The 27936-nt window shown below is 37.4% G+C and overlaps 2 protein-coding genes across 8 annotated transcripts in view; both read right to left on the bottom strand.

The window, feature by feature from the left end:
• Nucleotides 1-112: 112 nt before the first annotated feature.
• Nucleotides 113-8519, bottom strand: LOC139753192 (uncharacterized). 4 transcript variants are annotated; one of them, XM_071669396.1, is made up of 7 exons: nt 8312-8519; nt 7594-7672; nt 6824-7143; nt 5907-6067; nt 4748-4901; nt 3195-3395; nt 113-3035 (listed from the first exon to the last, which is right to left on the bottom strand). In XM_071669396.1, exons 3-7 carry the CDS (start codon nt 7093-7095, stop codon nt 2978-2980), a joined length of 846 nt encoding a protein of 281 aa, XP_071525497.1. In that variant the 5' UTR covers nt 7096-7143; nt 7594-7672; nt 8312-8519; the 3' UTR covers nt 113-2977. The 4 variants fall into 4 exon arrangements, with proteins under 4 accessions (XP_071525497.1, XP_071525498.1, XP_071525499.1 ...); XM_071669397.1 differs by having other exon boundaries at nt 7594-7669; XM_071669398.1 differs by lacking the exon at nt 7594-7672 and having other exon boundaries at nt 113-3032.
• Nucleotides 8520-22459: 13940 nt separating this feature from the next.
• Nucleotides 22460-27936, bottom strand: part of LOC139753190 (oxysterol-binding protein-related protein 9) — an 89654-nt gene continuing 84177 nt past the window's right edge. For all 4 annotated transcript variants that reach the window (XM_071669384.1, XM_071669386.1, XM_071669388.1 and 1 more), the window contains exon 16: nt 22460-27132. In XM_071669384.1, coding sequence (XP_071525485.1) covers nt 26952-27132 — 181 coding nt within the window. In that variant the 3' untranslated portion in view covers nt 22460-26951. The remainder of the gene's footprint in view (nt 27133-27936) is intronic.

The raw sequence follows: 27936 nt of genomic DNA, 5'->3' as shown, positions 1-27936 counted from the left end.
TAAAAGCTCTTCAAGGAGGTAAATGAAAGCTTAGATTGTATATAGTATTTGTCTCACTCTATCCCAAGGAAAAAAAATGACTGATGCAAGGTTTGTAATGAAAATGCATGGAAAGTTTTCAGAAGGAATGATCCACTTCTGGTTTACTGCTCATGAGTACATACTGTGTTATGCCAAAAGCATCACATGAAAACTGTTCTTTGCAAGAAAAGAAATTGATGAGCTAAAGAAATCACTTGAGAATGAAGATGGCCACATGTGAAGGTGCCATCTTACTACAGAGGGGAAAGAAAGGGGTGGCAATTGTCTCTCTTATTGACATTCCAGACAACACTGTTCAATGACATGAATTCAACAATGAAATAATGGGAATCCTGGTAGCACCTTGTAATTCTTACATAAGTTATGAAGAGAATGCAGTTCTACAGGGATTCGTTACTTATACACCCTTTGTATATTAATTGAATTGTCAATATACTTATTTAAGTGCAGTATATGCTTACCTTCTGATATGACATTAAGCTTACTACAATAATGCAATGAATTTAACAAGCACATAATTTTCCCTGCATTATTGGTTTGCTTTCAAGGATAACCAAATTGAGAAAGGTCTAGACACAGAGGACCGTCTTTACTGCATGAACAACATATTGTTGCCAATCAATAAATTTCTTGCCAGTTAAATTAAAAGAAAAAAGCAGAATCAATATTTAATTGCTATGTTACCCTTCAAAAAAATATCACAGAACTTCCCAGAATCAAACAGGAACATAGGCAATCGATATGAAAATTTCAAGACTGCCACCTTTTTCCAAAACACTAAATGACTTAAAAGCCCTGTAAACACACACCAACAATATAAATGGAACAAAATGCTGAAAGAGCAACAACACAAGTGCATGCAATGGGAATGCTTGTATTAAACTGGTACAGCAACCCTCAGCTTTTAAAGAACCCCTTGAAAAAGTGTTAGCAAGAATCCACCCAGTATCTTCCTGGAATACCCTACATCACACAATTTCTTTGGAAAATTGTTGTCTTCCTTTCCAATGTGCTCTCATTAGTGGTGAACCATAAATCAAGAATTTTTTTGTGTAAGATAATAATTCGGTACATACACAGACTCATAGGAACATTTTAAACATCACATCACATTTTACATCAGAATAATATAAAATGTATACACTCAAACTATGAGGATATTAGGTTATTAGGTACAGTAGGGTTGAGGGTCAAGTCAATTGGGAGGTAAGTTTGAATGGAGAAAAACTGGAGGAAGTAAAGTGTTTTAGATATCTGGGAGTGGATCTGGCAGCGGATGGAACCATGGAAGCAGAAGTGAATCATAGGGTGGGGGAGGGGGCGAAAATCCTGGGAGCATTGAAGAATGTGTGGAAGTCAAGAACATTATCTCGGAAAGCAAAAATGGGTATGTTTGAAGGAATAGTGGTTCCAGCAATGTTGTATGGTTGCGAGGCGTGGGCTATGGATAGAGTTGTGCGCAAGAGGGTGGATGTGCTGGAAATGAGATGTTTGAGGACAATGTGTGGTTTGATCGAGAAAGTAATGTAAGGGTAAGAGAGATGTGTGGAAATAAAAAGAGCGTGGTTGAGAGAGCAGAAGAGGGTGTTTTGAAATGGTTTGGGCACATGGAGAGAATGAGTGAGGAAAGATTGACCAAGAGGATATATGTGTCGGAGGTGGAGGGAACGAGGAGAAGTGGGAGACCAAATTGGAGGTGGAAAGATGGAGTGAAAAAGATTTTGAGTGATCGGGGCCTGAACATGCAGGAGGGTGAAAGGCAGGCAAGGAATAGAGTGAATTGGATCGATGTGGTATACCGGGGTTGATGTGCTCTCAGTGGATTGAATCAGGGCATGTAAAGCGTCTGGGGTAAACCATGGAAAGTAGTGTGGGGCCTGGATGTGGAAAGGGAGCTGTGGTTTCGGGCATTATTGCATGACAGCTGGAGACTGAGTGTGAACGAATGGGGCCTTTGTTATCCTTTCCTAGCGCTACCTCGCACACATGAGGGGGGAGGGGGATGGTATTCCATGTGTGGCGAGGTGGTGATGGGAATGAATAAAGGCAGGCAGTGTGAATTGTGTGCATGGGTATATATGTATGTGTCTGTGTGTGTATATATATGTGTACAATGAGATGTATGGGTGCGTATGTTTGCGTGTGTGGATGTGTGTGTATATACATGTGTATGGGGGTGGGTTGGGCCATTTCTTTCTTCTGTTTCCTTGCGCTACCTCGCAAATGCGGGAGACAGCGACAGAGCAAAATGAATAAATAAATCAGATTGGGGAAGAGCAGTATGGATCAGGTGTTTGCTTTGAAGAATGTATGTGAGAAATACTTAGAAAAACAAATGGATTTGTATGTAGCATTTATGGGTCTGGAGAAGGCATATGATAGAGTTGATAGAGATGCTCTGTGGAAGGTTTGAAAGAAAGAAAAGAAATATATATATATATATATATATATATATATATATATATCCCTGGGGATAGGGGAGAAAGAATGCTTCCCACGTATTCCCTGCGTGTCGTAGAAGGCGACTAAAAGGGGAGGGAGCGGGTTGCTGGAAATCCTCCCCTCTCGTTTTTTTCAATTTTCCAAAAGAAGGAACAGAGAAGGGGGCCAGGTGAGGATATTCTCTCAAAGGCCCAGTCCTCTGTTCTTAACGCTACCTCGTTATTGTGGGAAATGGCGAATAGTACGAAAAAAAAGAAAAATATATATATATATATATATATATATATATATATATATATATATATATATATATATATATATATATATTATATATATAAAATGATCCAAAACATCAAACAAGGAATCTAGTGAAATATTTCATGAAGAGTGAGGTGAAAAACTAAAGGGGGAATGTCCTCAGCGATGCTGTAAATTGCTCACTGCTTCTTCCTCTTCAGAAAAAGTCTTCATTCATCACTTCCTGTATCATCCTTCAGTCACAGGCTGGCATACAAAACCGATTCATCTGCCATATATTTTTTCTCACACTGCTGGAAAAAAGTTCATAAGCTAAGAAACCACTAAAACAATAAACTAAAATTTTAAGAGATCAGAAAGATATTTCATTACTCCTCACAGTACAATGGAAGAAATAACATCTTGTAGCACATATTAGCATCCTCAAAAAAGGCAATGACATACATACATACCAACTGAATGAACACTGCAATAGATCATTAGCAAGACCTCTCATGTGTTGCACCCCATCTGCATTTAGCGAGGGGGAGGACACCAGTATGCCAATGTCACACTCCCACACTGATACCCCTTGCTCAGCCAAGCCCCTTAACAGCTGCATACAACCATCCCTACTCAAAGTGCTGTTGGGCAATCTTAAGGTCCAATACTTCCTGTAAGACAAGTGACACTTGTTCAAACTAGGAAAACTTTATAAAATATATCATCAAATTATTATGCACAAGAGGAAAGATTTCTTCAACATTTTAAACATCACATCACATTTTACAACAGAATAATTTAAAATGTATACACTCAAACTATGAGGATGTAAAATTTCCCTATGCAGTCATGAGTATGTGGAAGCTGACTTTATGGTATCTTACAATGTGAATTTGTTTATGGATGGGGTTGTTAGGGAGGTAAATGCAAGAGTTTTAGAAAGAGGGGCAAGTATGAAGTCTGTTGGGGATGAGAGAGCTTGGGAAGTGAGTCAGTTGTTGTTCGCTGATGATACAGTGCTGGTGGCTGATTCATGTGAGAAACTGCAGAAGCTGGTGACTGAGTTTGGTAAAGTGTGTGGAAGAAGAAAGTTAAGAGTAAATGTGAATAAGAGCAAGGTTATTAGGTACAGTAGGGTTGAGGGTCAAGTCAACTGGGAGGTGAGTTTGAATGGAGAAATACTGGAGGAAGTGAAGTGTTTTAGATATCTGGGAGTGGATCTGGCAGCAGATGGAACCATGGAAGCAGAAGTGGATCATAGGGTGGGGGAGGGGGCGAAAATTCTGGGGGCCTTGAAGAATGTGTGGAAGTCGAGAACATTATCTCGGAAAGCAAAAATGGGTATGTTTGAAGGAATAGTGGTTCCAACAATGTTGTATGGTTGCGAGGCGTGGGCTATGGATAGAGTTGTGCGCAGGAGGATGGATGTGCTGGAAATGAGATGTTTGAGGAACAATGTGTGGTGTGAGGTGGTTTGATCGAGTGAGTAACGTAAGGGTAAGAGAGATGTGTGGAAATAAAAAGAGCGTGGTTGAGAGAGCAGAAGAGGGTGTTTTGAAGTGGTTTGGGCACATGGAGAGAATGAGTGAGGAAAGATTGACCAAGAGGATATATGTGTCGGAGGTGGAGGGAACGAGGAGAAGAGGGAGACCAAATTGGAGGTGGAAAGATGGAGTGAAAAAGATTTTGTGTGATCGGGGCCTGAACATGCAGGAGGGTGAAAGGAGGGCAAGGAATAGAGTGAATTGGAGCGATGTGGTATACCGGGGTTGACATGCTGTCAGTGGATTGAATCAAAGCATGTGAAGCGTCTGGGGTAAACCATGGAAAGCTGTGTAGGTATGTATATTTGCGTGTGTGGACGTATGTATATACATGTGTGGGGGGGGTTGGGCCATTTCTTTCGCCTGTTTCCTTGCGCTACCTCGCAAACGCGGGAGACAGCAACAAAGTATAATAAAAAAAATAAATACAATGTGAAAATAACATAGCTACACATGAAGTATGAAAGCAAGTAGCTTACCACCATGAGTTATGTGGTTGGAGTTTACGTGCAGTATCACATGCCCAACCCACATGGTTATCTCCAACACCCGAAAGCAACAGGTGTGGCCCATAATTCCGTCCTTTCACTTCGTGCAGAACATCAAGGGGAGTGCCTGGCACTACATGCAGGCCTGAAGAACAAACATAACATGCAGAGGAAAGTCTACTGTAGACAGCTAAAATGCCTGAGTGACAAAAGGCCACTCTAACTAGCCAAAAATTAAAAGCATCTCAGCAACATTGAATAATTATAGAATTATCAAATGGACCATTTCTTTTTCCTTATGATTTTCTAAAAGCAATCTACTACATAAAATGATTTAGCTGACTTAGGCTAACCTGCACCTAAAAAGGTAAGAAATCAGTCACTGAGAGCAATAAAACAGTAAAGTTCTCACCACAATGCTTTTTATAGAGAAAGACATGGAAGGAGAGAACATGCCCCAATCAAGGCCATCTAGGGTGAATAAAATATAAGGATGCAGAAATTACTTATAGCTCTGCAGCTGTTTGCAAACCTAACACTTAAAGTATAAAGGTTACAAGAAGAGGGAAAGATGAAAGAAAAAAGGGAATTGCTCAAATTAAGTGTTCAAGGAAAGGAGGTATCATAATAGTCAATCTTCAATTGGCCGATCTACACAAACTGTGGGGAGCAGCTGCCAGATGTGTGCCTTGCCTCCAAGATTTTGCTGCATTGATACATGCAGACAGCTCATGGTAGTGGCCAAAATATCACCTCCTTAAAAAGAAGAAGGCAGCATAATTGTGGTACACAGAAAGGGACAGCAGGATAGAAGTAATGTCCAGAGAATTACTGAAACAGAAGGCTTTTGATTCTACCCTCACTGACAGAGAAATGGACAAAGAACGATCCCATGTCTATGAGTAGTAATCCACCCTAAGGCAAGACACTTAACAAAGCTTTGGGTTGTCTGATAGACAGTGACCACTTTTCAGCTATCTTCACTTTTTCAGAAGCCAGCAAACTCAAATCAAAATATCATGCCTATGTTTGTGAAAATTCTGCATACAAGTACTGTATGCTATCAAATGATATTCTGGGATTCATACTTATGTATTAATGTACCAATTACCATCACCATTTGTATACACAACTTATGAAAAATACTTACTGAGGAAACTCAATTCTGTGATTCTATGTGTAAGTTCTGCGAGGGCTGCTTGCATTAGTTGATCTCCATTTGCTATGGCCAACTTTAACTCCTTCAAAGTGGTTGGCAACAAAGATACAAACTGTCCACTGAGGCATCCACTGAAGGCAGTTAGCTGGCACCTGTTAAGAGATTACAGGTAAAAGCACAAGGGAACAAGATAAGTATTCACTCCATAAGTTTTCAGCACTTACATAAATGTACTTCGCAGTTCAGAAACCACTCAAAAATTTTTCTGCTAAAAACTAAATGTTTATATAACTCCATCAAATAAACAATGCAGATAACTCTGTCTCTAATTAGTACTGTAACACAAAACAAAAAAGACACTTATATGTGTAACTTGAAAGAAATATAATCACTGTATACCTTATATAAGTCTTCCTTAGGATTAAATAAATACATGAAGTCTAATAATTCTGAAGACATCTCAGAACTGTACCCTTCTTGATATACTGCTATGGATGAACGTGGAAAAAAGAAATACATAATGGTATCATACACTTTCAGACCAATGAAATTTCAGGAAAGCACATCAACCTATCTTCGACAACTTACTGGATCAGCAGAATATTTAGCACACAACTTGAAATAACAATTGTCATAATGCATTTATATTCACATTTGTATGTGGGGAAAAAAAATTAAACAATATTTTTGACAACTTTTACAGTACTCTACTTTTCCTGCATTTTTTCACATGACATTCCAAGTCTAGATCTCATAAGGAATTCAACTTATTTCTGGATGCTTTGAAGCAATGCAAAACTGTAGTGCAAAACTTCATAATAAATGTATCAAATACTATATAATGAAAATACGGATGAATCAGGACACAGATTAGGGGCTTTAATGAAGAAACTTCTATAAAATCTTACTTGGCATTAGGATGGAGAAGAATGGCCAGAAAGTCATCTGATGCACCATTTGTAGGTCTCTGCCAATGGTAGTGTAGCTGCAGACCAACTTTACATTCTCGAGCTGCTACTACCTGAAGGGTTTCTCTAAGCCCCTTGATATCTGTTGGATTCTTCTTCAGATTAAAGGCCACACTTAAAGGCTTTAAGTGTGTGAAGTCATTAGCGAATGTCTCTACACAGTCGTCTTGTAAGACTATGTGGGCTTGCTTTGTATGGTGAGGACAAGCCATGATAGCTTGTTGAAGTATGGAACTCAAACTGGTCCTTTTCAAGCAATTCTGACAAAACAACACCATTCTATTATATCCAAACACCCCAAAGATATATATATATAATACATATATATATAATATATATATATTATATATATATATATATATATATATATATATATATATATATATATATATATAATGTATGCACTTACATGTGAAATTTGTGCACAATTAGCACTGCATTATGTGCAAATTGTATCCACATTCTCATCAACCCAAACATCCAATATCTGCCACTCTTTCAATTAAAACACTCAGCAATCCTTCAGGGTACTTAATCCATCTCCTTTTTTGCCATAACTTTCCTAATTGCTCCCTCCCCCATGCTTCCATTTGCTCTCTTTAACTGCTTCATTTTTCACCTTGTAAAACAATTTCTTATTATCCCTGAGGTTTTCCAATCGTTTCTCTACCTATTTTTCATTTGCCCTCTTTTGCAGCCACTGCACTTACCTGTTAACCTCCTGCCTCTTTCTCTTGTACATCTCTCAATTATTCACAATCCTTCCTTGCCGATATTCTCCAACACCTGCTGGAGAGTGATTGTTAAACAAAAACTAAATGTCATTCTTATCTTTTCTGTGTCCCTTTGTTCTTCGATATTTTCAATTACTTTCCTTCTTAGGGGTTAAGATGAAAGAAATGCATATAAGGAGGCATATTCATTTCAAAATTTCAAAGTAACTTGTATACTTTTTCTGTTATGGGAAGTAATACCTTAAGAGCAGATAAAGCTTTCATGATGAAAGAAAATATCAGATTAAATAATACAATAAGCGAAATTAAAATCAACAAAACCTATAAAATCTAATCACTAGGGTCAACATAACAATACTGCAGTTATCTACAACACAATCTTATCGTTTCTATAAACTGTAACAAAAGTGCTGCAACATCCTTATATATTCACAATAAATCACCCACAGTTTGTTCAGCACAAAGAAATTGCGTCCGCTTATTCATATGTGATCTACTGTTATAAAAGTAGACAAATATGCCGTGTGATACACTTGACAAACTCAACAGTTTAGGATCAACAGAAAATCCTATGATGCAACTGACAAGACGGCATGTATGCTTAAACAATTTATAGTTACAGAGTAAATGACAGTAATACACTACCACAAGTATTATCTTTTAAAAACCTTAGTCTATGATCAGATGAACTTACCAATTCAACAAGGTTATTCCCTTTGTACTCACAGGTCCTCCTCCTTTTATCACTTATCTTCACAAACGCTTATGAAGCCTTTAATTTTTGCTGTAAAGATCACCTAACATGTCCTCTCCTGACGACGGTACAGAACCTAATAATACTCGTGCTTTATCTTTCCGAGAAAAGTGGGCGTCTCCGTGACCGAACATGTTAACCATTGCACAATGTGTCGTAAATACTGCGGCAACATGAGATATATTCTCGATTTCTTAACCAGAGAAGAGCCTTCATAGTAAACTATAAATTAAAGACAGATAAGTTAAAATATTTTCATACGTATATAACACTGTGTTTTTGGTATACTGAAATGTCCGAAAATGATTAAAAAAAATGTTTTGCTACTGCCATGTATCTTTGGTCATGTATAACTTACAATAACTCGTTTTGGTGAAGTTTTACCAAACCGCAAGTCTTCTTACATACATGAACTTTTTACTAATAATATCTCCCAGTAAAATATTGATTGTTTCGAGATTTCAGTGCGTAAATGTTTTCCTGTAATTGTTTTCATTTACTCATTCATATTTTGCGGTCTACAGTAATTAAGTCATTTCTTATACGTATGAAGTTTGGCAGTGAAATTTCATTCTAGACAAACACCAAACTTCGGAAATTATTAAATTTGTGCTGAAAAGGAAAATTTAAACAGATTAAGACCGGAGAATCTTGATTATTATATATCACGGTATAATAAACAGGTTATTCCATAATGGTGTGGTTTGTGAAGATATGAAAAAGTGTAGGAATAATGAATGGAAAAAAGGAATGACTCAGAAATTTACAAAACCATTGAAAACTTCGAATGTCTCAGTCGCCGACTCATTTGATCTATTATAGTCTTTAGCTCTGCATCACAATTAGCTTTAACTATTATATTATCTGTTCTATTATATTTGGAGAATGCAAAAACAGTTGAATGTTCTAATAGGTTACTGAACGTTGCTAATGAAGATATTAAAAAGGGTTATATCTATCTGCAAATTAGTCAGGGTTAATGAAAAGGCAGATTATTCATAAAAAGATACTATGAAATATGACTTGGCTAACGGTATATCACAGAAATATGCAAATCTGAACTGATCTACTGCTAAAGTCGACAGGGAACTTATATGGTTTGTCCAAATATATAACTAATATGACTGATGTTTGGTCTTATATCACAAAAGGAAAATTCAATATCATGATTTTTTCATATATTGAAAATCATATTCGTGCTGTATAGAGGACAAACGTAGCACTATTAATGTATATCTTCCTATCTATATTCCCTCTATTCCTATATTGACCGTGGCTAGAGTTTCCATAACAGTTGAACTCCAATGCCGTTTCTTAACCTTTAGTTTCATCCTTTGCAGGACACTGGCATAGGGCAATTCTAACCCCAGTGATCTAAGGCTCATTCCTAATGTTCCTACTTGCTACTTCGACCTAATGTGACAACTTACTACCTCCAACTAATGCTCCTACTTACTACTTCTGACAGGTGTTCCTACCTACTATCTACTGCTCCCACCATATCTCAAGAGGCTGCGCTACCGCATAGTGCTCATCGCAAGAAAAACCTAGTTTTGAGGAATGAGTTGTGCAGTCAAGTATTGTGTGTAACAAGGAAAGACTGATGTTTGTGGACAGAATGGCAGCAGTCCACCTGTGGGTGAGGCAGAATGAAAATACAGTTACCTGGGTCAATGGAGTGCAACCTGACTGCTACTGATGGCTCTACACAGCAGTCGCTTACCTTTCCAATATGCAGGTGGGTAGTAGCAATAATATACCTCCCTTCCCTGGTTGATGGTTCTTACCATATACTACCTAATTACTAATTTCATCAATGACTATAGAAGAAAATACATTTTTTTTTTTCTATCTGCCCTTGTACCTAATGGCTTGGTTTATTAGGAGATTAATCAAGCTTAGTAATTTGCAGTTCTTTATTTAAATTGGATGTGGATGTGATGAAAACTTGTAAACTGTGCAAAATACCTATACAAATCTTTACTTTCTAAACTATTGTGTGAAAACGCATCAGATCTCTTTCAGCTTTATTGGCACACCATACTATAACAATGTTACTGGAAAAATTCACAAAATCAATATAAAATTGATTAAACGAAATACTTTGCTGGAAAATAAGCATTCAAAATCATTATTGTGTTGGCTCCCAGAAGTTGACTTAATATTTTGATGCTTGTCCTCAACAGCAGAGTGTTTTTATGGGTAACTCTTGGCAGTAAAGGATTATATCTAATAAGGCAAAACTGGGTGCACATTACAATACTGTATCACAGAAAAACTAACATACAAATTAATATATGAACATGGGAATCTTTTCATGACAGATCCTAAACCTGAAATTAGGCACATGACAATATGTGACAAGGCATATTGGAAATTAGTCACAAGAAGGTATGCACCAAGAATATAAATATTTTGAAGATATAATTGTACACACTTTTCATATGCAGAATTGTAATAGAAAATTTCTTTGGTTCAAATTTCTTTGTGGGAATCCAAACTTATGTGAGTGGATCTGCAAATGAATGTGAAGTCTTGTCAGTTTTTATGAATTCTGTCAATGATCTTACAGGTGAATCATGATATATCAGTTATCAACTTTATGTACACAACTTTATAATACATTACAGATTTACATATTTCTAAATGCTATTAAAGCATAACACTATATACATATTCAACAACAGTTCAACAGCATCCAAGTGATACTCAAAGGGAATGAATGCCTAAAATAAAATGCAAAATAAGGTCTATATTAAGGAAAAGAAAAACTTAATTACAAAAGAAAAAGTGATAAGGGCCTTACCTTTTGGAATAAAATTCTGATATCAACTTAGCCACGTATAACGATATAATATTTTAAAAATAAAAAAAAAATCAAGACCTGTGTGACTATCTCTACACTCTGCATAAATCATGAAATCATTACATGTAAAAAAGTAAAATGATAAGCCATAAAACTAAAACTATTGACATCAATCACAGCAAGACCTTTAATTTGGCTTGGAAACTTGCTCAACAATTAAGAACGATGCCACACCTTAAAAGATTCTGAGCATCATTTTCGAAGGTCTCACCTTTCTTAGATACAATATTTTGATTTAAACAAGTTTCAATATATATATGCTTACATTATTTAACCAAAGTACTTTTATATAACTACAAAAACGATGTTCCCTATAAAAAAAAATTATTTAAGTAATACACAACTGTCAGTCAAAATAAGTTTCACTTTTATACCATACTAAAATTCTTTTCTTCTAAAACAGCCCATCCTAGTATGGGAAGTACACTTTTATAAAACATGAAATACTATGGATAAATAAGTTATCAGTCATTAAAGAATTAATATGCATAGCACTGTACCACATTGTTATCACCACTGCTAGCCTACTACTGAAGATAATATATGTTTTAGTTTTTGGTTCTGGCTGTTACAAAAAATTATAAGAATTTATCCTTAATTATATACTTGATGATATGGCTATTCCAGTAACTTTGTAAAAATAATTAAGCACTCTTGACCAGTCTCTTGAATTTTTCCATATCAAAATTGTGTATTACAAGTCTCACTTCCAAAAGTTGCACCTTACAAGCCATTTCGCACATTTTGAGATTACATTGAAGCATACCATTCTTCTTCAGACCAAACAACTGTTCAAAAATTTTTAAAAAGTATTCTTACAGGTCTTGGTCATTCAAGCGCAACTGTCTTATGTCTGCATTGCAAGAAATGAAACACTGGAATGTGATAATAATGGTACAGCCATTACCAAAAACTGCAAATGTACAGGCAGGGTAAGAGTACAGGATTATGAAAAAGAGCCATATGAATTGACAGACTATTTAGCAAACACCTAAGCTGGAGTATGATGTTAATGTCAAATGAAATATATGCAGCAAAAGAAGGCCATAAGATATTCCTTTTGACAACTCTATATATCTCCTACAGTTGCATTTCCAAAAGTAATTGCAGCCAAACAACTCACAAATCAAAATATACTATGTAATTCCTGTGTTTAACCATCCAACACATTATACCTAGTCTTCAAATTTCAAGAACTTCTGGTTGCAGCATATCTTTTTGTTCAGCATCAAGAAATCCTGAAAAAGCTTCAAGATTATGGCGGTCAGCATGAAGAATGCCAGCTGGTTCACCAAAAAATGCCATGGCTGGATGTCCAAGATGATGCCTTGGATAGGTTTCAGACTTCTTAACATCTGTAAGTTGGTCCTCAACGAGGTGGTGCTCCTCCCAACCCAGCTACGAGTCTGCAAAGGCCACTTTTTAATGGCAAAACTTGAATTTTTAGAGCTGCTGCATAATACCATTCTTGCCACACACAACAAAGTTGCAAGTATGCCAAAATGTCTGTTAACCTCTGCAGTCACAGAGTATTGTGTCATCTATGCATTTACACTTTTTAAGAAAACCAGTGATAGTGTCATAAAACCTCTAGGATGCATTAATATCCAAAGTCCATAGGGATGCAGAAACACTGGTAACACCACAAAGGAGAAATAAATGTGGTGAGGCACTGGCTGGGCTCATCTAATTTCACAAGGTAACAGCACCAGTATGTGGCAGCAACAGTCTTTCATGAATGAAATGGGACACTGGGTACATCCAGTGGAGCTGGGGGTGAGATGCATTTCTATCTTACAATAGTTATTGAGGCATTGAAAATCTACTCTTGGACTTTGCTGTCCAATTTTCTCGGCAGCAATTACAATCTTTGTGCTCTGCTCTGTCACCTAACAGTCCTAACTGGTTGCAGGATACTTTCATTACACATCCTTATTGAACCAATTCTTAATTTTGCTCTCTCAATGCTTGTGGGCATTCATAGTGATGTAAGGCAGGCACAGGCATAGCATGCAGTTGCAGATAAATGTGGTGTGGTATGCTTTTCGTGACTAGCAATGGTATTCTATCCAAAGACGACAAAAATCGAAGCTTCAGTCATCTTTGTACTTAGACATTATTGTTTTGTGCGACAGTGAATGGCTGTAGGGCATGCTTGGCTGGGAACTTGTGTCAGCCTCATTCAGAAGTTGTGCTGTTTCAAAACCTACCACACCCTTCAGAACAGGCTGTGGTGGACAGCCTGCCCAGCTAATCTTTCAAGAATGGCAACCTTAGATTGATCATACTACAAAGTCCTATGGCACCAGGTGGCTGCCATTTGCAAGTGAGCCATCAAGGTATCAACTCAATGTTACAACATGTTCAGAAGGAAGTTTACTGGCTCTGGCAGTAGGGCAATCTGTAGTACTACCAGCCATTCAGAGGACTATGTGAGCGCTGTGCATCATCACAACACCAAAGTCACTGCAATTCTTACCATCCCCCACCTCCCAAAACATCCTTTCCAACAGATGATGGCAGACAAGCTTCAGTTCAATGGACGGATGTATATGACCCATGATTACGGGCTGATGTAATGGCTCAAGACAATTGATTTTCCTAACAAAACAATGAGATTTTTTTTTAAATCCTAACTCTACACAGCTATTTTGCCAGGTGAGAGTACCAAATGAAATCTTCACTAACAGCGGCACTTGGATTGCCAGTAAAGAAATGCATACCTTGTAATGGTGAGGTGTTGTGTGTCTATCCTTTAAAGGCCCATTACCCAAAGCTTAATGGGAGAGCAAAAGTAGCTGTCTACTCTAATAAGAGCATGGCAAAGGAAGATTACAAGATGAATATGCATCTGACTTTGACTGAGTGTTGCCCACAGATTTTGATGGCTGAGTTATCCCAGTGCGTGGAGTTGAAGTAAAATGAGGGAACATGAAAACTACAACAGTTAATTCTGAGAACATGGTGTAAGACCTCACACAAAAGCTATATGACTGTGCAGATGAGGTGGCAGAGGCACATAAGTACAAGCAATTGACAGATATGGTAAATCATCATTACACAGTAGAGGACACCTTTATCTCCAAGATCTGTGACACATCTATAGCAGCACTGACAAAATTCTTCGGAAAATGGTGTGCCAGAAGACACAAGTAAGCTATCACATGAGTGTGTAGCCTTATCTCCAGCTTGCTGCGGTGATGAGCAGCAATGCCCACCAACAACTGAAAGATGATGTACCATTTTGCTGTTATATGGAAAGTCATTTTATGCTGGGTTGTGTACACTGTCAACAAGTCCTTATTTTCCTTGGTAAGAGCATGTAGGATGTATGTTCTCATGCACTATGATGTATTAAGCTCAGTGCTATTAACTCTAGGCATCAAACCCAGGGCAGACCAACAATGGTGCTAAACATGATGAGGTGACCAAATTCCACATAAAGAAGTCGGTGCCTTGATATGAGTACTTCACTACCCTAATAGCAAAAATATATGGACATAAAAATTAACATAAATTTCATAAGTTTTTGTTCATACATCAGATTTCTGAGAACAAAATGATGCTGGCCACATATCTTCTAAAACTCTTGGAACCAGTGCATCTGCCAAAACAAAAAGGTATCAATCTATAAATCATATGTTGTCAATACAGAGGGTGATGTGCTGATACTTCACTAAACCATAACAAATGAAGTGGTCAAACAACAGTTTGTAAGGAGTGGCAATGGATAATGGGTTCTGATTTCTGTGCATTATCCATGAAAGCTAGGGAGATGTGCAGAAATGAAAACAGTGTGTGTTTTTTCCAGACACAACCTAACTGAAGTGGGTGATGAAACTGTATGACAAAAAAAATATCAGGATTGCATAAACAAGTTTTGAAAATACTGAGCTGGCATTTTGACTGATCAACATTACACCATTCTTTAATTTTCTAGGATTCTAAGAGTAAAAAATATTCTTATATATTATGATATGGCCCGAAGGTACTGGCCAAGTTGTGTAACCAAGATACGTAAACATCATTACTTCTAATGTTCACAATCTCTTCCTCATATCCTACAGAAAAAGACATGCATGAATAAAAATAAAGATTTTGTGAGCAAAATATCAAGAAATTTAGGCAACACTTTTCTACAGAAATTTCTAACATTAAATAGCTAAATAGAAAAGTTCTAATGGCTCAAAAAGAAAATTCTGAAGTTGTTGGCTTTTTGTAAATAAACATGTTACCTCTGCAAAGCTACTAGTAATGTTTAGAGAATTTTACTGCTGTCATATCTGGTGCACTTGAAGGTAAAGTACATACAAGGTACCTAAATAAAATACAGCTAAACTTCCAATTATGGAAGCCCATATATGCTTACTATATAGATAACAAACACTTTCGTACTGTAATGTGATGCAATGATACAGGTTTCTTTGTAAACAACAGCATACTGACAAAATGAATGTTAGTATGACTGTCTCTGCCTTCAGTATTAATGGCACTTACTTCAAGTCTGGATATAACTAAGTTATGTTAAAAGAGCATTTCTGAGGCCAAGAAACAGTGAAAAGCAGGTGTGTGATGGAGTGCTCAAAATCTAAATAGTAATACTTAATATAATTCATATGATTTAACTATTTAAAAAATTGTACACTGGTAAATGAATCATGCAAGACAAGGATGAGATACATCTAATAGCTAACAGAAATTCATAAAATTAGTGCAAATATAATTCCTTGAATGCAATTTTCACTGCATAAACATACACTTGATCTGGGATTACAATAGCAAGAAAATTATCATAAAAAGACGTACTGAGTAAGCTAACACATTATACAGTAAGACTGAGAAGAATACTCAGTTTTATTACATTAATTCCTAAAAGAACTAATACAATGAGACAGTGAAAAGGATTTTCAGTATTGCAGCAAACCACAAAGTAGTGGATCTTCAGTATCACAGGAAACCACAAGGTGTTGATGGCAAAATCACTCATTAGATACCAGTTGCTTTATTAAAAAGCTGGAGTTAATGCATCTCATCAATACAGTAAAATGATACTTTCCTTCATATGTTTCTCCTTATTCCTGCTCTAGATTTTTAAAGTATTATGAGTACTATTTAAACAGTACCAATAAATCAATAAAGTATGTAGCTGCACTACCTGTTACAATGATATAAACCAATCAATCCACATAAAAATAATGCCTTGCAGGATAATATTCTCCTCATGAATCAAAACTAGCACTCTGGCATTCCTACTTTTTACATAAACAACACCCTTGCATGCTTTCCATTATATCTGTGAAAGGCATATTATAAACATTGGGTGAAACTGTTTTTCTTCATCTAGGTAAATCTTTATCAGTAATCTTTTCTTGCGAATTTCCAATGAGAAGTTTACAACATATATGCCCTGTCTTTACTATTTACCAAACAAACCATGGTCCATTATGCAAAATGAGAGTTCTAACAGCATTCTTAATGTAAAATTGTTAGTATAGTTTATAATTTAAGCCAATATTCTTCACCGGTTCTTCATCTTCAGACAAATGTGGGGCAATAAACTATTCAATCCACAAGAAGTCTTAAATATTTCCATTTATGGAACACTTTATAAAACAGTAAGTGAAATGATAAACTTTTAATGTAATGGTTTGAAAATTGTTTTTTTGTGATGACTGATATCAGCATTAGTTTGTTTCATGCCCCCCAAAATTAGAAATATAAATCATAAAAAAATAGTTTTTATATAATTTCTGTACTCAAACTTCTTAACTTGCTCCTTTGGCAGCCAATAAATTATGAAAAAAAAAAGAAGCAAAACACAAGGCTGCTGTATCCTACTGCCTGAGAAACTATTGTAAAATCTAATCTATACCTGATTTTATATCTTTATTGCCTTTGGCTATCTATTGCATTGATTATCTAACATATAAAATAATATTTACAGAACAAATATAAACAATCACAGAAATTACTTAAAATATCTGGCCGTGTGATCTACTTACAGCAGGTGGCTTGTGCAAAGCATCCCTGTAACACAAGTTACTCATACCACCAACATCTTTAACTTTCCACACACACTCCATCTTTCTGCACATTCTTGTTTTCTTGAAACAAATTTTGCTTCAATTCTTTTTCTAATGTCCTCTTATGTTCTCCATCTCTTCATACAACCTGATACCCCCTAAATCAATTTCTCAAGTACTCTGTTTACAGTGCATTTTTTTTACCCTTTCCAAGTAATCAACTTCATCAACTTTCCTCAATTCAGGCCCAGCCAGTGTTCAAACTTGTTCACATTTTATGACATTAATGTTGTCATATTCAGTGTGACATTACTCTGGTTGGCTGCTATTCTATGGCAGCCATTAAATTTTGGATTTCTCTCAAAAGGATTCAGCCTCAAACCATGTACCCAATTTAGTGTGGTGATTTTGCAAGATTCAGATCAGCATTCTGTTCAGGTTCACCACATGTGAAAACACAGGAAATAAGGAGCCTTTCAGTATCTGACAATGCCCCCACATATCTCTGGCTAGGATTACATCACTAGTGCAGGCTAGTGCCAGTATCAAGTAATGAATACTCAGAAACAGTGCACCTAGATGTTGCATAACTATTAATTTAATTTACACTCCACCTAGATGTTGTATTCATGATTACTACTTTACACTCCTCTCTCCAGGTAAAGCTAACTCTAGGCTGAATGTTAACTCTACCTTCTATCAACCTGAGGTTTCTTATCAATCTTCATTATTATTAATTTCATTATTTCTATTACTATTATTATTACAAAAATTATCATATAACCCCATGGAAGTCCTGCAGGGATTTATACAGCTTCAAGTCTATGCTACAATCATTGGCATGGAAAGGATGGACTCCTTTGAGTGGAAAGGTCTTCAATGAGATTGTCTTCCCATTAAACAACCTTGCTGAAAGTGGCATTTTACTTAGAGCACAACCTTAAGCAGGCAAAGTCAAGTAACGCCACCTGAGGTTGGGTCAACAGCCAGCCTGTCAACTATACATCGCTATGAAGGTTTGGGATGTTGGATAAAGATGCTGGACAAAGCTAAGCCATGAGAACATCAACACAAATCACTGGAGGCATCTATGAGTGCAATGATGGTGATGGTGGGTTCCTGATTCAGACTTGTAGATACTAGACCCCTATGGCTTGCATGGTAATAGTATCAGCACTCTTCAATCTAGCCCCATCACAGAAACCCATCTTGGTTATAAGGCCAGAGGGCATTTGTGGTTGGAAGAATGCAGTTTATGCAGGGCTAAACTGTAAAATCACCTTAACTAAACTGACTGCAATTTCACTGTAACTTGTAGCATGTCTGATACTTATGACTTAATATAAATATCATACCAATGTAAGATCTGCATGACAGCTTGCACTTATGATACCACCCTCTGATTGAATTAATCTAATGGCAATTTCAGGTCTCAGAACTTAAGACCACTTTTGAATTTCTTCACTGTAAACCTGGAGTGCATTTATGGAGCTAATAACAAACATAATTTCTGCATGTGGATCACCATGATATAACTCATCACATCATCAGCCACAAGAAATCCATCACCATAAGTTTATTCTACATTTTTTGTAATCAAATGCCAGTTTAGCAGTTCATACAAGTATGACTGCTAAATTATCATTATGGTTTGCAATTAAACCTTCTTTTTGTCTAAGTGTATGTCCCACAATGTTTAGTTTCCATAATTAGTATGTCTGTTGGTCTCAATTACGTCATTTTAATGCTACGTTTCGCCTAACTCAAACAAACCCCGAGATAATAGTCGTTTACAAATTGCAATCCTGTCTTCAAAATAAATTTCAAAATGAATGTTGTTAAAAGTAAAAAGAAACGTACATGCAGCATAAGAAGTGACAAATCAATTTCATTCAAGTTTTTCACAATAATATGGTTGACTGCAAGAAAGGTTGTTAAGCAATATATTTTGCAAAAGAATCTTTCGTGCTATGGTATCCGAAAGCATGGATGGGTGATGTTGCAATTAAGGGCATATCTAGGAGGCATGGGGTCCAGGGTACCTGATGTGAAAATGAGGAAAAGCTGTAAAAGAAAAGAAAGGTACACGCATAAGTATACATGGGGAAGTGAGGTTGGGGGTAAATGGATATACTGTTATCGGATTATATTCTTACTGATTGGAATGCAAAGGAGAGGTAGTTAGAATCGACTGTGCTGAGTGTGGCAGCAAATGGAATGTTTGATCATTTAGGTGGAGGTGAGTGTGAAAGTTGGTTGAAGATTCAAGAAAAGTGGAAATGAAAGACTTGTGAAAGAAGTTGTGGAAGTGAATAAGCTTAGAAAAGTGGCCTGTGTGCAGATACCTACAGCTATTGAATGACGAATGACAAAAGGCAAGTAAAGTATAAATGAAACTTTGTGTAGATGAGAGGCTGACAATTATGGACACTATGTTAAAGTGTGAGGTTGAAGGGTGTTGTATGTGGAAGGTGGGTGGTGTGCATTAGAAAAAGTGTGAGGTTGAAGGGTGTTGTATGTGGAAGGTGGGTGGTGTGCATTAGAAAAAGTGTGAGGTTGAAGGGTGTTGTATGTGGAAGGTGGGTGGTGTGCATTAGAAAAAGGGTAGACAACATTGGAATGAGAAGTAGGAGCATTATATAGCAGTACTCAGTAGGAACAATAGGAGAGGCACTAAAGGCTATGAAGCAGCACTAGAGTTTGCTAGTTATGGAGACTCAATTACCATGGCCAGCCCCTTTGAGGGAGTTCCAATTGGAAAAGGCATCAGGGGTTTTGATAGAATAGATAGATAGAAGGACCATACCTGCAGTGAAGGAGTGTGAGTAACTGGAAGTGATACATGAGAAAGCACATTCAGGTCAAGGAAAAGGTACTTTTGATGAAATTTTGCCATGAAGGAAGGGCTTGCACATAGCTAGAGCTGAAAAAAGATGGCATAAGAGTGATGTGGATACAGAGTATCAATGAAATTCAGAGAGAATAAGAAACTATTTTGGGAGTAAGTGAATATATGAAAGGTCTATGGAGGGTGACAATGAGGAGAGTGGATGGGGAAGTGGTAACACAGATGTCAATAGATGGAGATAATATTTAGAAGGCCTGTTAAGTGTGCATGTTGAGTGCTTGGGATGATGTAGCATTTCTTTCTTAACAAAGGGGGGTGATGGTGAGGTTGAATGGTCAATTAGGTTGCTATACATATGCATGGCCAAAGGTGAAATGCCTGAAGATTGGTGGAGTGCGTGTATAATGCCCTGGGGATAGGGGAGAAAGAATACTTCCCACGTATTCCCTGCGTGTCGTAGAAGGCGACAAAAAGGGAAGGGAGCGGGAGGCTGGAAATCCTCCCCTCTCGTTTTTTTTTTCCCAAAAGAAGGAACAGAGAAGAGGGCCAGGTGAGGATATTCCCTCAAAGACCCAGTCCTCTGTTCTTAACGCTACCTCGCTATCGCGGGAAATGGCGAATAGTATGAAAGAAAGAAAGAAAGATTATGATATCAGCACAAATATGAATGTTCAAATTATAGAGTTGTAAGTCTGTTGGGTACAGTTGGTAATGTGTATGGGAAACTGGTGACTGAGAGGGTGGTGTCATGCATGGACCAGCTGACTGGGGATGAGCAATACGGTTTCAGGGTTGGTAGTGCAGGTGTGGACCAAGTATCAGTTTTTGAGAATGAAAGCAAAAATTACTTAAGACAAAGTGAGTGACATATATGACATAGTTATTTATCTGGAGAAGGCATAAGTCAAGGTTCAGTGAGATACCACAAGGAAGGTACAATGGTATTTGGTAAATGAAAACTTATGGACATTTCTGCAGAATGGGGTGAGCCCTGCTAGTACCTCCAAGATATACAAGGAATACCCAGCCAGACACTAGCCATACGGGCATGTTTACAACAATTATTAATGTGTGATGCTGTATTCAATTCTAAATTCTTCTTTTTCTGCACAAAATCGTTCATATATGATTCCTCCATAACGCTATATACACCAAATAATAAATCTCAAGCCAACTTCACTATCATAAAAGTTTCTTGAGATACATACCCCTGTCTAACTGTCCATTTAGATATACTACTGCAAGTGTAAATGTATATAACTATAGATCTGTATGCTATTTTTCGTCAGAGGTAATAATGAATTTATAGTCAGTGACTGTTCTGTAATGTAATACACACCAAATAGTAAATCTTAAACCAACATCTCCACAAGTGAATTTTTTGAGATGGAATTACTGCTAGCATGTTAAGGTTTCTAATTTGTGAAGCTCTTTTTTGTTCTAGTACGGGTCTTTACAAGTATTTAATGGCCACTACATGTGTGGAAAAGGATGGCTTGAATTTCAAACCATGCAATGCATCTACAGATCAAAATATTGAATTTCTGGTAAATCCTTATATCTTTGAATGCTTACTGCCTCCAAAATTCACCATCAGTTTACAGAGGATGCATATGGAGACATTTTAACACAAAAGTTTAAATGCATTGTGGAACATTTACTTGAGAGAGGCAAATGAATAAGGAAGAAAAGAGGTGAAAGAGTGTTTTCCAGGGAAAGATGGTTATTCATGAAGGATCCATGATGTCACTAGATGCTTGTTCTTTTTAAAGACAGGGTGGTGTGGGAGGTAAATGTGAATCTGAACTTTTGGGGCTCAAGTTCAAAATTCAGACCAAATAGCAATTAATTATTTAGTTTTTTCATGACTTTCAGGCCTGAAACTCAAATAATGCAATAATCAGACAGGTAAAAACCCAGATTAAACAACATATAACAGATTTTACCACCCAAATTTACCTTTGAGAATATTAAGGCTCTATATCACACAATTACAGAACTGATTACCAGTTCTACTAAACAATGATACTAAACATCAAAATCATGACTGTAATATTTCAAATAATCTTACTATGACAGGATCTGGAGAAGGCATATGATAGAGTTGATAGAGATGCTCTGTGGAAGGTATTAAGAATATATGGTGTGGGAGGCAAGTTGCTAGAAGCAGTGAAAAGTTTTTATCAAGGATGTAAGGCATGTGTACGTGTAGGAAGAGAGGAAAGTGATTGGTTCTCAGTGAATGTAGGTTTGCGGCAGGGGTGTGTGATGTCTCCATGGTTGTTTAATTTGTTTATGGATGGGGTTGTTAGGGAGGTGAATGCAAGAGTTTTGGAAAGAGGGGCAAGTATGAAGTCTGTTGGGGATGAGAGAGCTTGGGAAGTGAGTCAGTTGTTGTTCGCTGATGATACAGCGCTGGTGGCTGATTCATGTGAGAAACTGCAGAAGCTGGTGACTGAGTTTGGTTAAGTGTGTGAAAAAAGAAAGTTAAGAGTAAATGTGAATAAGAGCAAGGTAATTAGGTACAGTAGGGTTGAGGGTCAAGTCAATTGGGAGGTAAGTTTGAATGGAGAAAAACTGGAGGAAGTAAAGTGTTTTAGATATCTGGGAGTGGATCTGGCAGCGGATGGAACCATGGAAGCGGAAGTGGATCATAGGATGGGGGAGGGGGCGAAAATTCTGGGAGCCTTGAAGAATGTGTGGAAGTCGAGAACATTATCTCGGAAAGCAAAAATGGGTATGTTTGAAGGAATAGTGGTTCCAACAATGTTGTATGGTTGCGAGGCGTGGGCTATGGATAGAGTTGTGCGCAGGAGGATGGATGTGCTGTAAATGAGATGTTTGAGGACAATGTGTGGTGTGAGGTGGTTTGATCGAGTAAGTAACGTAAGGGTAAGAGAGATGTGTGGAAATAAAATGAGCGTGGTTGAGAGAGCAGAAGAGGGTGTTTTGAAATGGTTTGGGCACATGGAAAGAATGAGTGAGGAAAGATTGACCAAGAGGATATATGTGTCAGAGGTGGAGGGAACGAGGAGAAGTGGGAGACCAAATTGGAGGTGGAAAGATGGAGTGAAAAAGATTTTGTGTGATCGGGGCCTGAACATGCAGGAGGGTGAAAGGAGGGCAAGGAATAGAGTGAATTGGATCGATGTGGTATACCGGGGTTGACGTGCTGTCAGTGGATTGAATCAGGGCATGTGAAGCGTCTGGGGTAAACCATGGAAAGCTGTGTAGGTATGTATATTTGCGTGTGTGGATGTATGTATATACATGTGTATGGGGGTGGGTTGGGCCATTTCTTTCATCTGTTTCCTTGCGCTACCTCGCAAACGCGGGAGACAGCGACAAAGCAAAAAAAGAAAGAAAAAAAAATGACAGGCTGATAAAAATTACTAAATGCTGCCAAGGTAATTTGAGCCTTTGTTCATCTTAAAATGCACCATTGTGACAAAATAGAATTTTTTGTGCTTACATCATCAATTAACAATTATACATGTATTTCAACAAAGTAGTTATCTATTCATATTTCAATATACTTTGTCGCTGTCTCCCGTGTTAGCAAGGTAGTGGGAGGTACCTTATACTTCAACAAAGTACCATGATAAAATCCTATGCATAATGCAGCCTGTCCCCTACAATTAAAAAGTACCAGAAAGTACTTCCTGAATAAATTCAAATGAAAATTAAGTTTATTACCATCTGATACCTACAAAGTCCTGTATGTTAAGTTAGAATATTAGTCATATGTAAGCAAACAATGATGGAGTAAAAAAAATCAGTCATTATCAACAGGACAAAATGTAAAAATATGCATATACAGTTTTTAACACTCATTACTACTGCAGTGCTATTAAGATTACATCAGTAAGAAACAAACAATGGCCTAAATTGAACAATTCTCTTCTCAAGCTATCATGTATAATGTACACAAAACAGCATTTATCATCCACAGCCAAGCCCCACACATTTCTCCATGGTTTACCTTGACCTTGACCTCTTCATATGTCCTGGCTCAGCCCTTTGATAGGAAGAGGCACATTCAGGAGGGCAAGAAGTATGCATGGGATAAAATAAAATGGATTGGTGTGTTATACTGGGGGTTAAACCAGGAAATATGAAGAAATCACAGTAATCTACAGAAAAGTCTGTGCAACATGGCAGTCAAGGCAGGCTTTGGTTTTGGTAAAATGTACATGACACTTGGAGTACAAATGAAGCCATTTTTCCTTTATTCCTGACACTCCAAGGTGGGGAAAATGTAGTTTAAATGTGACTTTCAGTGAAGTGAACTTGGAGAAAGGGAATACTTTAAGCACCAGGAAGTAGATTAGGAGACATATGGATCCATGGGGAACAGTAAGTCACAGGACAGGAGAGGAAGCTAAGGTCCTGGGTGCATTAGGGAAAATGAGAAGAGAGAGGTCAGTATTAGTTAGTGCATAAACTTTTTTTGCTTGTTTGTTTTCTAAAGACAGTCTTGACGTTGTTGTATGTGGGTTCACTGGTGGGCCTTGAATGCAAGTGTGGAAGCAGGAGGACATGTTGGAAATGATAAGTCTACAGACAATATGTGGTGTGAGGGTTGATTTTGTAAGGAATGACAGTTTAAGAGAGGGGTGGTAATAAGTGCAGTATGAGAGGGAGAGAAGACAAGGGTGCACTACAATGGTTTGGACATAAGGCATGGACATGTAAAGAAAGATCAAGGACATCTTTACATCAGAAGTGTAATGAGGAAGGGGGAGGAGAAAACCAGGGAAGAAATGGAAGGATAAATTGAAACAAATTATGTGGCATCAGGGTCTTAACAAAACCACCTCACACTACACATTGTCCTCAAACATTTGATTTCCAAAAATTTCATCTTCCTTCACATAACCCTATCTATAGCCCATGCCTTGCATCCATATAATATTGTTGGGACAACTATTCCTTAAACCACGCCCATTTTTGCCCTCCCAGATAACATGCTCTTTTTCTACACATTCTTTAGCATCCTCACAAACTTCTCCCTTCCCCATCTTATGATCTATGACTCACTTCCACTTCCATGGTTCCATTCACTGCCACATTCATGTCCACTTGCAGATATCTAAAACACTTCATTCCTCCATATTTTATCCATATGTCACACTCCAACTAACTTGTCCCTCAACTCTGCTGAACCTAGTAACCTTGCTTTCACTCATATTAACTCTTTACTTTCTCCTTTCATATATTCTTCCAAACCTCACTATGATGCCTACATACATACATATACACACAGAGAGGAATGGATGAAGGCAAGTAAGTGTGAATAGGTACATGTGTATCTATGCATATGTCTGTGTATGTATATATATGTGTACAAGTTGATATGTATATGAGCGTGTATGGGCATATATGTATATATGTGTATATGAGTGGATAGGCCATATCAACATATACATACATATACATACATACACATGTACATATTCATACCTGCTTGCCTTCATCCATTCCCAGCACCACCCCACCACCCCCTGCATCAGCGAGGTAGCACCAGGAAAAAGAGACAAAAAAGGCCACATTTGTTCACACCCAGTCTCTAGCTGTCATGTGTAATGCATCGAAACCACAGCTCCCTATACACATCCAGGCCCCACAGACCTTTCCATGGTTTACCCTAGAAGTTTCACATGGCCTGATTCAGTCCAGTGACAGTGCGTTGACCCCAGTATACCACATCATTCCAATTCACTCTATTCCCTGCATGCCTCTTACCCTCCTGCATGAAATCATGTACACAAGAAACTCAAACATACATTAACTATGCTCTGTAATCTCCATTAACCCTTTCAGTTCTATTTAAAGTGTAATGTTTTCCTTTCAGTGGACCTAACCACTTAAACTTTATGTTCTGAATTTTTCCCACCAGTATGTGTTGGAACCAATGGTTCCTTTACTCACCTCAGGCATGTACACTTACATATGTCACATGCAGTTCTAAACAATCAGCATAAATATCCAAAAACCTTTATAAAATGGTGGACATCACATGCTCCCTTAAACAGACATCCCTGTCCAGTGTGCAAAAACAAGATTTTGTGGGAATTAGATGATGAAAACAGTCAACTAACACATCTGGATATATATATGTAGACCATAAAGAATGATTCTGAATATAAAAAGACAGCAGAATAATATACAGTATCTAAGCAGACTTTAAATGGTGGCAATCTGCAGAGATTTAAAGCCTAAATACAGCACGAAGATTCAACAGTCTTTGATGTGCTTGGTTTAAATGACTCAGTAATTCTTTTTAATATTCTAAATTTTTCAAAGCTGCATCTGGATGGGGCAGACAATCAAATCAAGTAGAACTGAGAGGGTTAATCCTACTCTTAATCTTACTTTGGATAATTCATTTGTTCATAAACAAAACATACATAAAATGAATATAGATCCCTGCAACATATTCTATCATACTCCCCTTTATTTTACAATTCAACAAAAATTAAGTCTCCATTTTTTCATTACATGATGAAAAGAGTTTGTGTGTAGTCCATTACAGTGCATGCAGGGGGCCTCTACTATGTTATTCACTGACCAATGTGATATTCATTACCTACCTTATATTCTGCTGCATTATATATAAAATTCCATATAAAATCAGCAAATAAATCATCCCTACCAATCAACAAAGGTAGGTCTGTCCAAACAGTAGGTTTATCACATTGTATAAATGTCATAAAATAAACTTACTCCACTATTGCATTTCCATATCACTCATGCAGATGACAATGCATCTAATATTATTCCACTTGACAAATTAGGCAGGGATATATACTAAACAGAACAACTTCCATTAGGCAACCCTTATTAGTCATTTCTCTGACTAAGTCTCTTCAGCAGTGGTTTCTTGTAAATCCAGTTATCTGCTATCAAATCAAAAAGCTTTGTTTCCCAGACCAGACTGTTGTCTTTGCGGTATTTAGCTTCATCACGCTGCTTTTGTTCCAGGGCACACTTAGCAGCTGTTGCATGGTCAATATGGTTGAACCTGTAAGAGAGAATAGAAGCCCTTAATAAATTTTCTAATAAACTTATTTACACACTGACATATTTTGTGAAGAATTTCTGCTTTTGCATAAAACATGTCATCCACAAAAAATTCATGCTTGTTATCAAATGGAGAAAATATGAATTATCCTAATTATGTCTAATAACTTAAATTCTATTTCAGGAAAGGCTTTCTATTTCTCTGTTCATCCGTATGTTAGAAGTAGGTAGTAGCTGGGAGGGATCCACTGCCCAGGAAGAAATAATATCAGGATTAGTGATGGCTGCATAGATTCTAAATCTTTTTTTTTCTTGCTTTGTCACTGTCTCCCGCGTTTGCGAGGTAGCACAAGGAAACAGACGAAAGAAATGGCCCAACCCACCCCCATACACATGTATATACATACGTCCACACACGCAAATATACATACCTACACAGCTTTCCATGGTTTACCCCAGACGCTTCACATGCCCTGATTCAATCCACTGACAGCACGTCAACCCCGGTATACCACATCGATCCAATTCACTCTATTCCTTGCCCTCCTTTCACCCTCCTGCATGTCCACACACGCAAATATACATACCTACACAGCTTTCCATGGTTTACCCCAGACGCTTCACATGCCCTGATTCAATCCACTGACAGCACGTCAACCCCGGTATACCACATCGATCCAATTCACTCTATTCCTTGCCCTCCTTTCACCCTCCTGAATGTTCAGGCCCCGATCACACAAAATCTTTTTCACTCCATCTTTCCACCTCCAATTTGGTCTCCCACTTCTCGTTCCCTCCACCTCCG

This window comes from Panulirus ornatus, chromosome 14, assembly GCF_036320965.1.
Source record: "Panulirus ornatus isolate Po-2019 chromosome 14, ASM3632096v1, whole genome shotgun sequence".
Taxonomy (NCBI): domain Eukaryota; kingdom Metazoa; phylum Arthropoda; class Malacostraca; order Decapoda; family Palinuridae; genus Panulirus; species Panulirus ornatus.
This window is presented reverse-complemented; position numbering and strand designations above follow the sequence as displayed.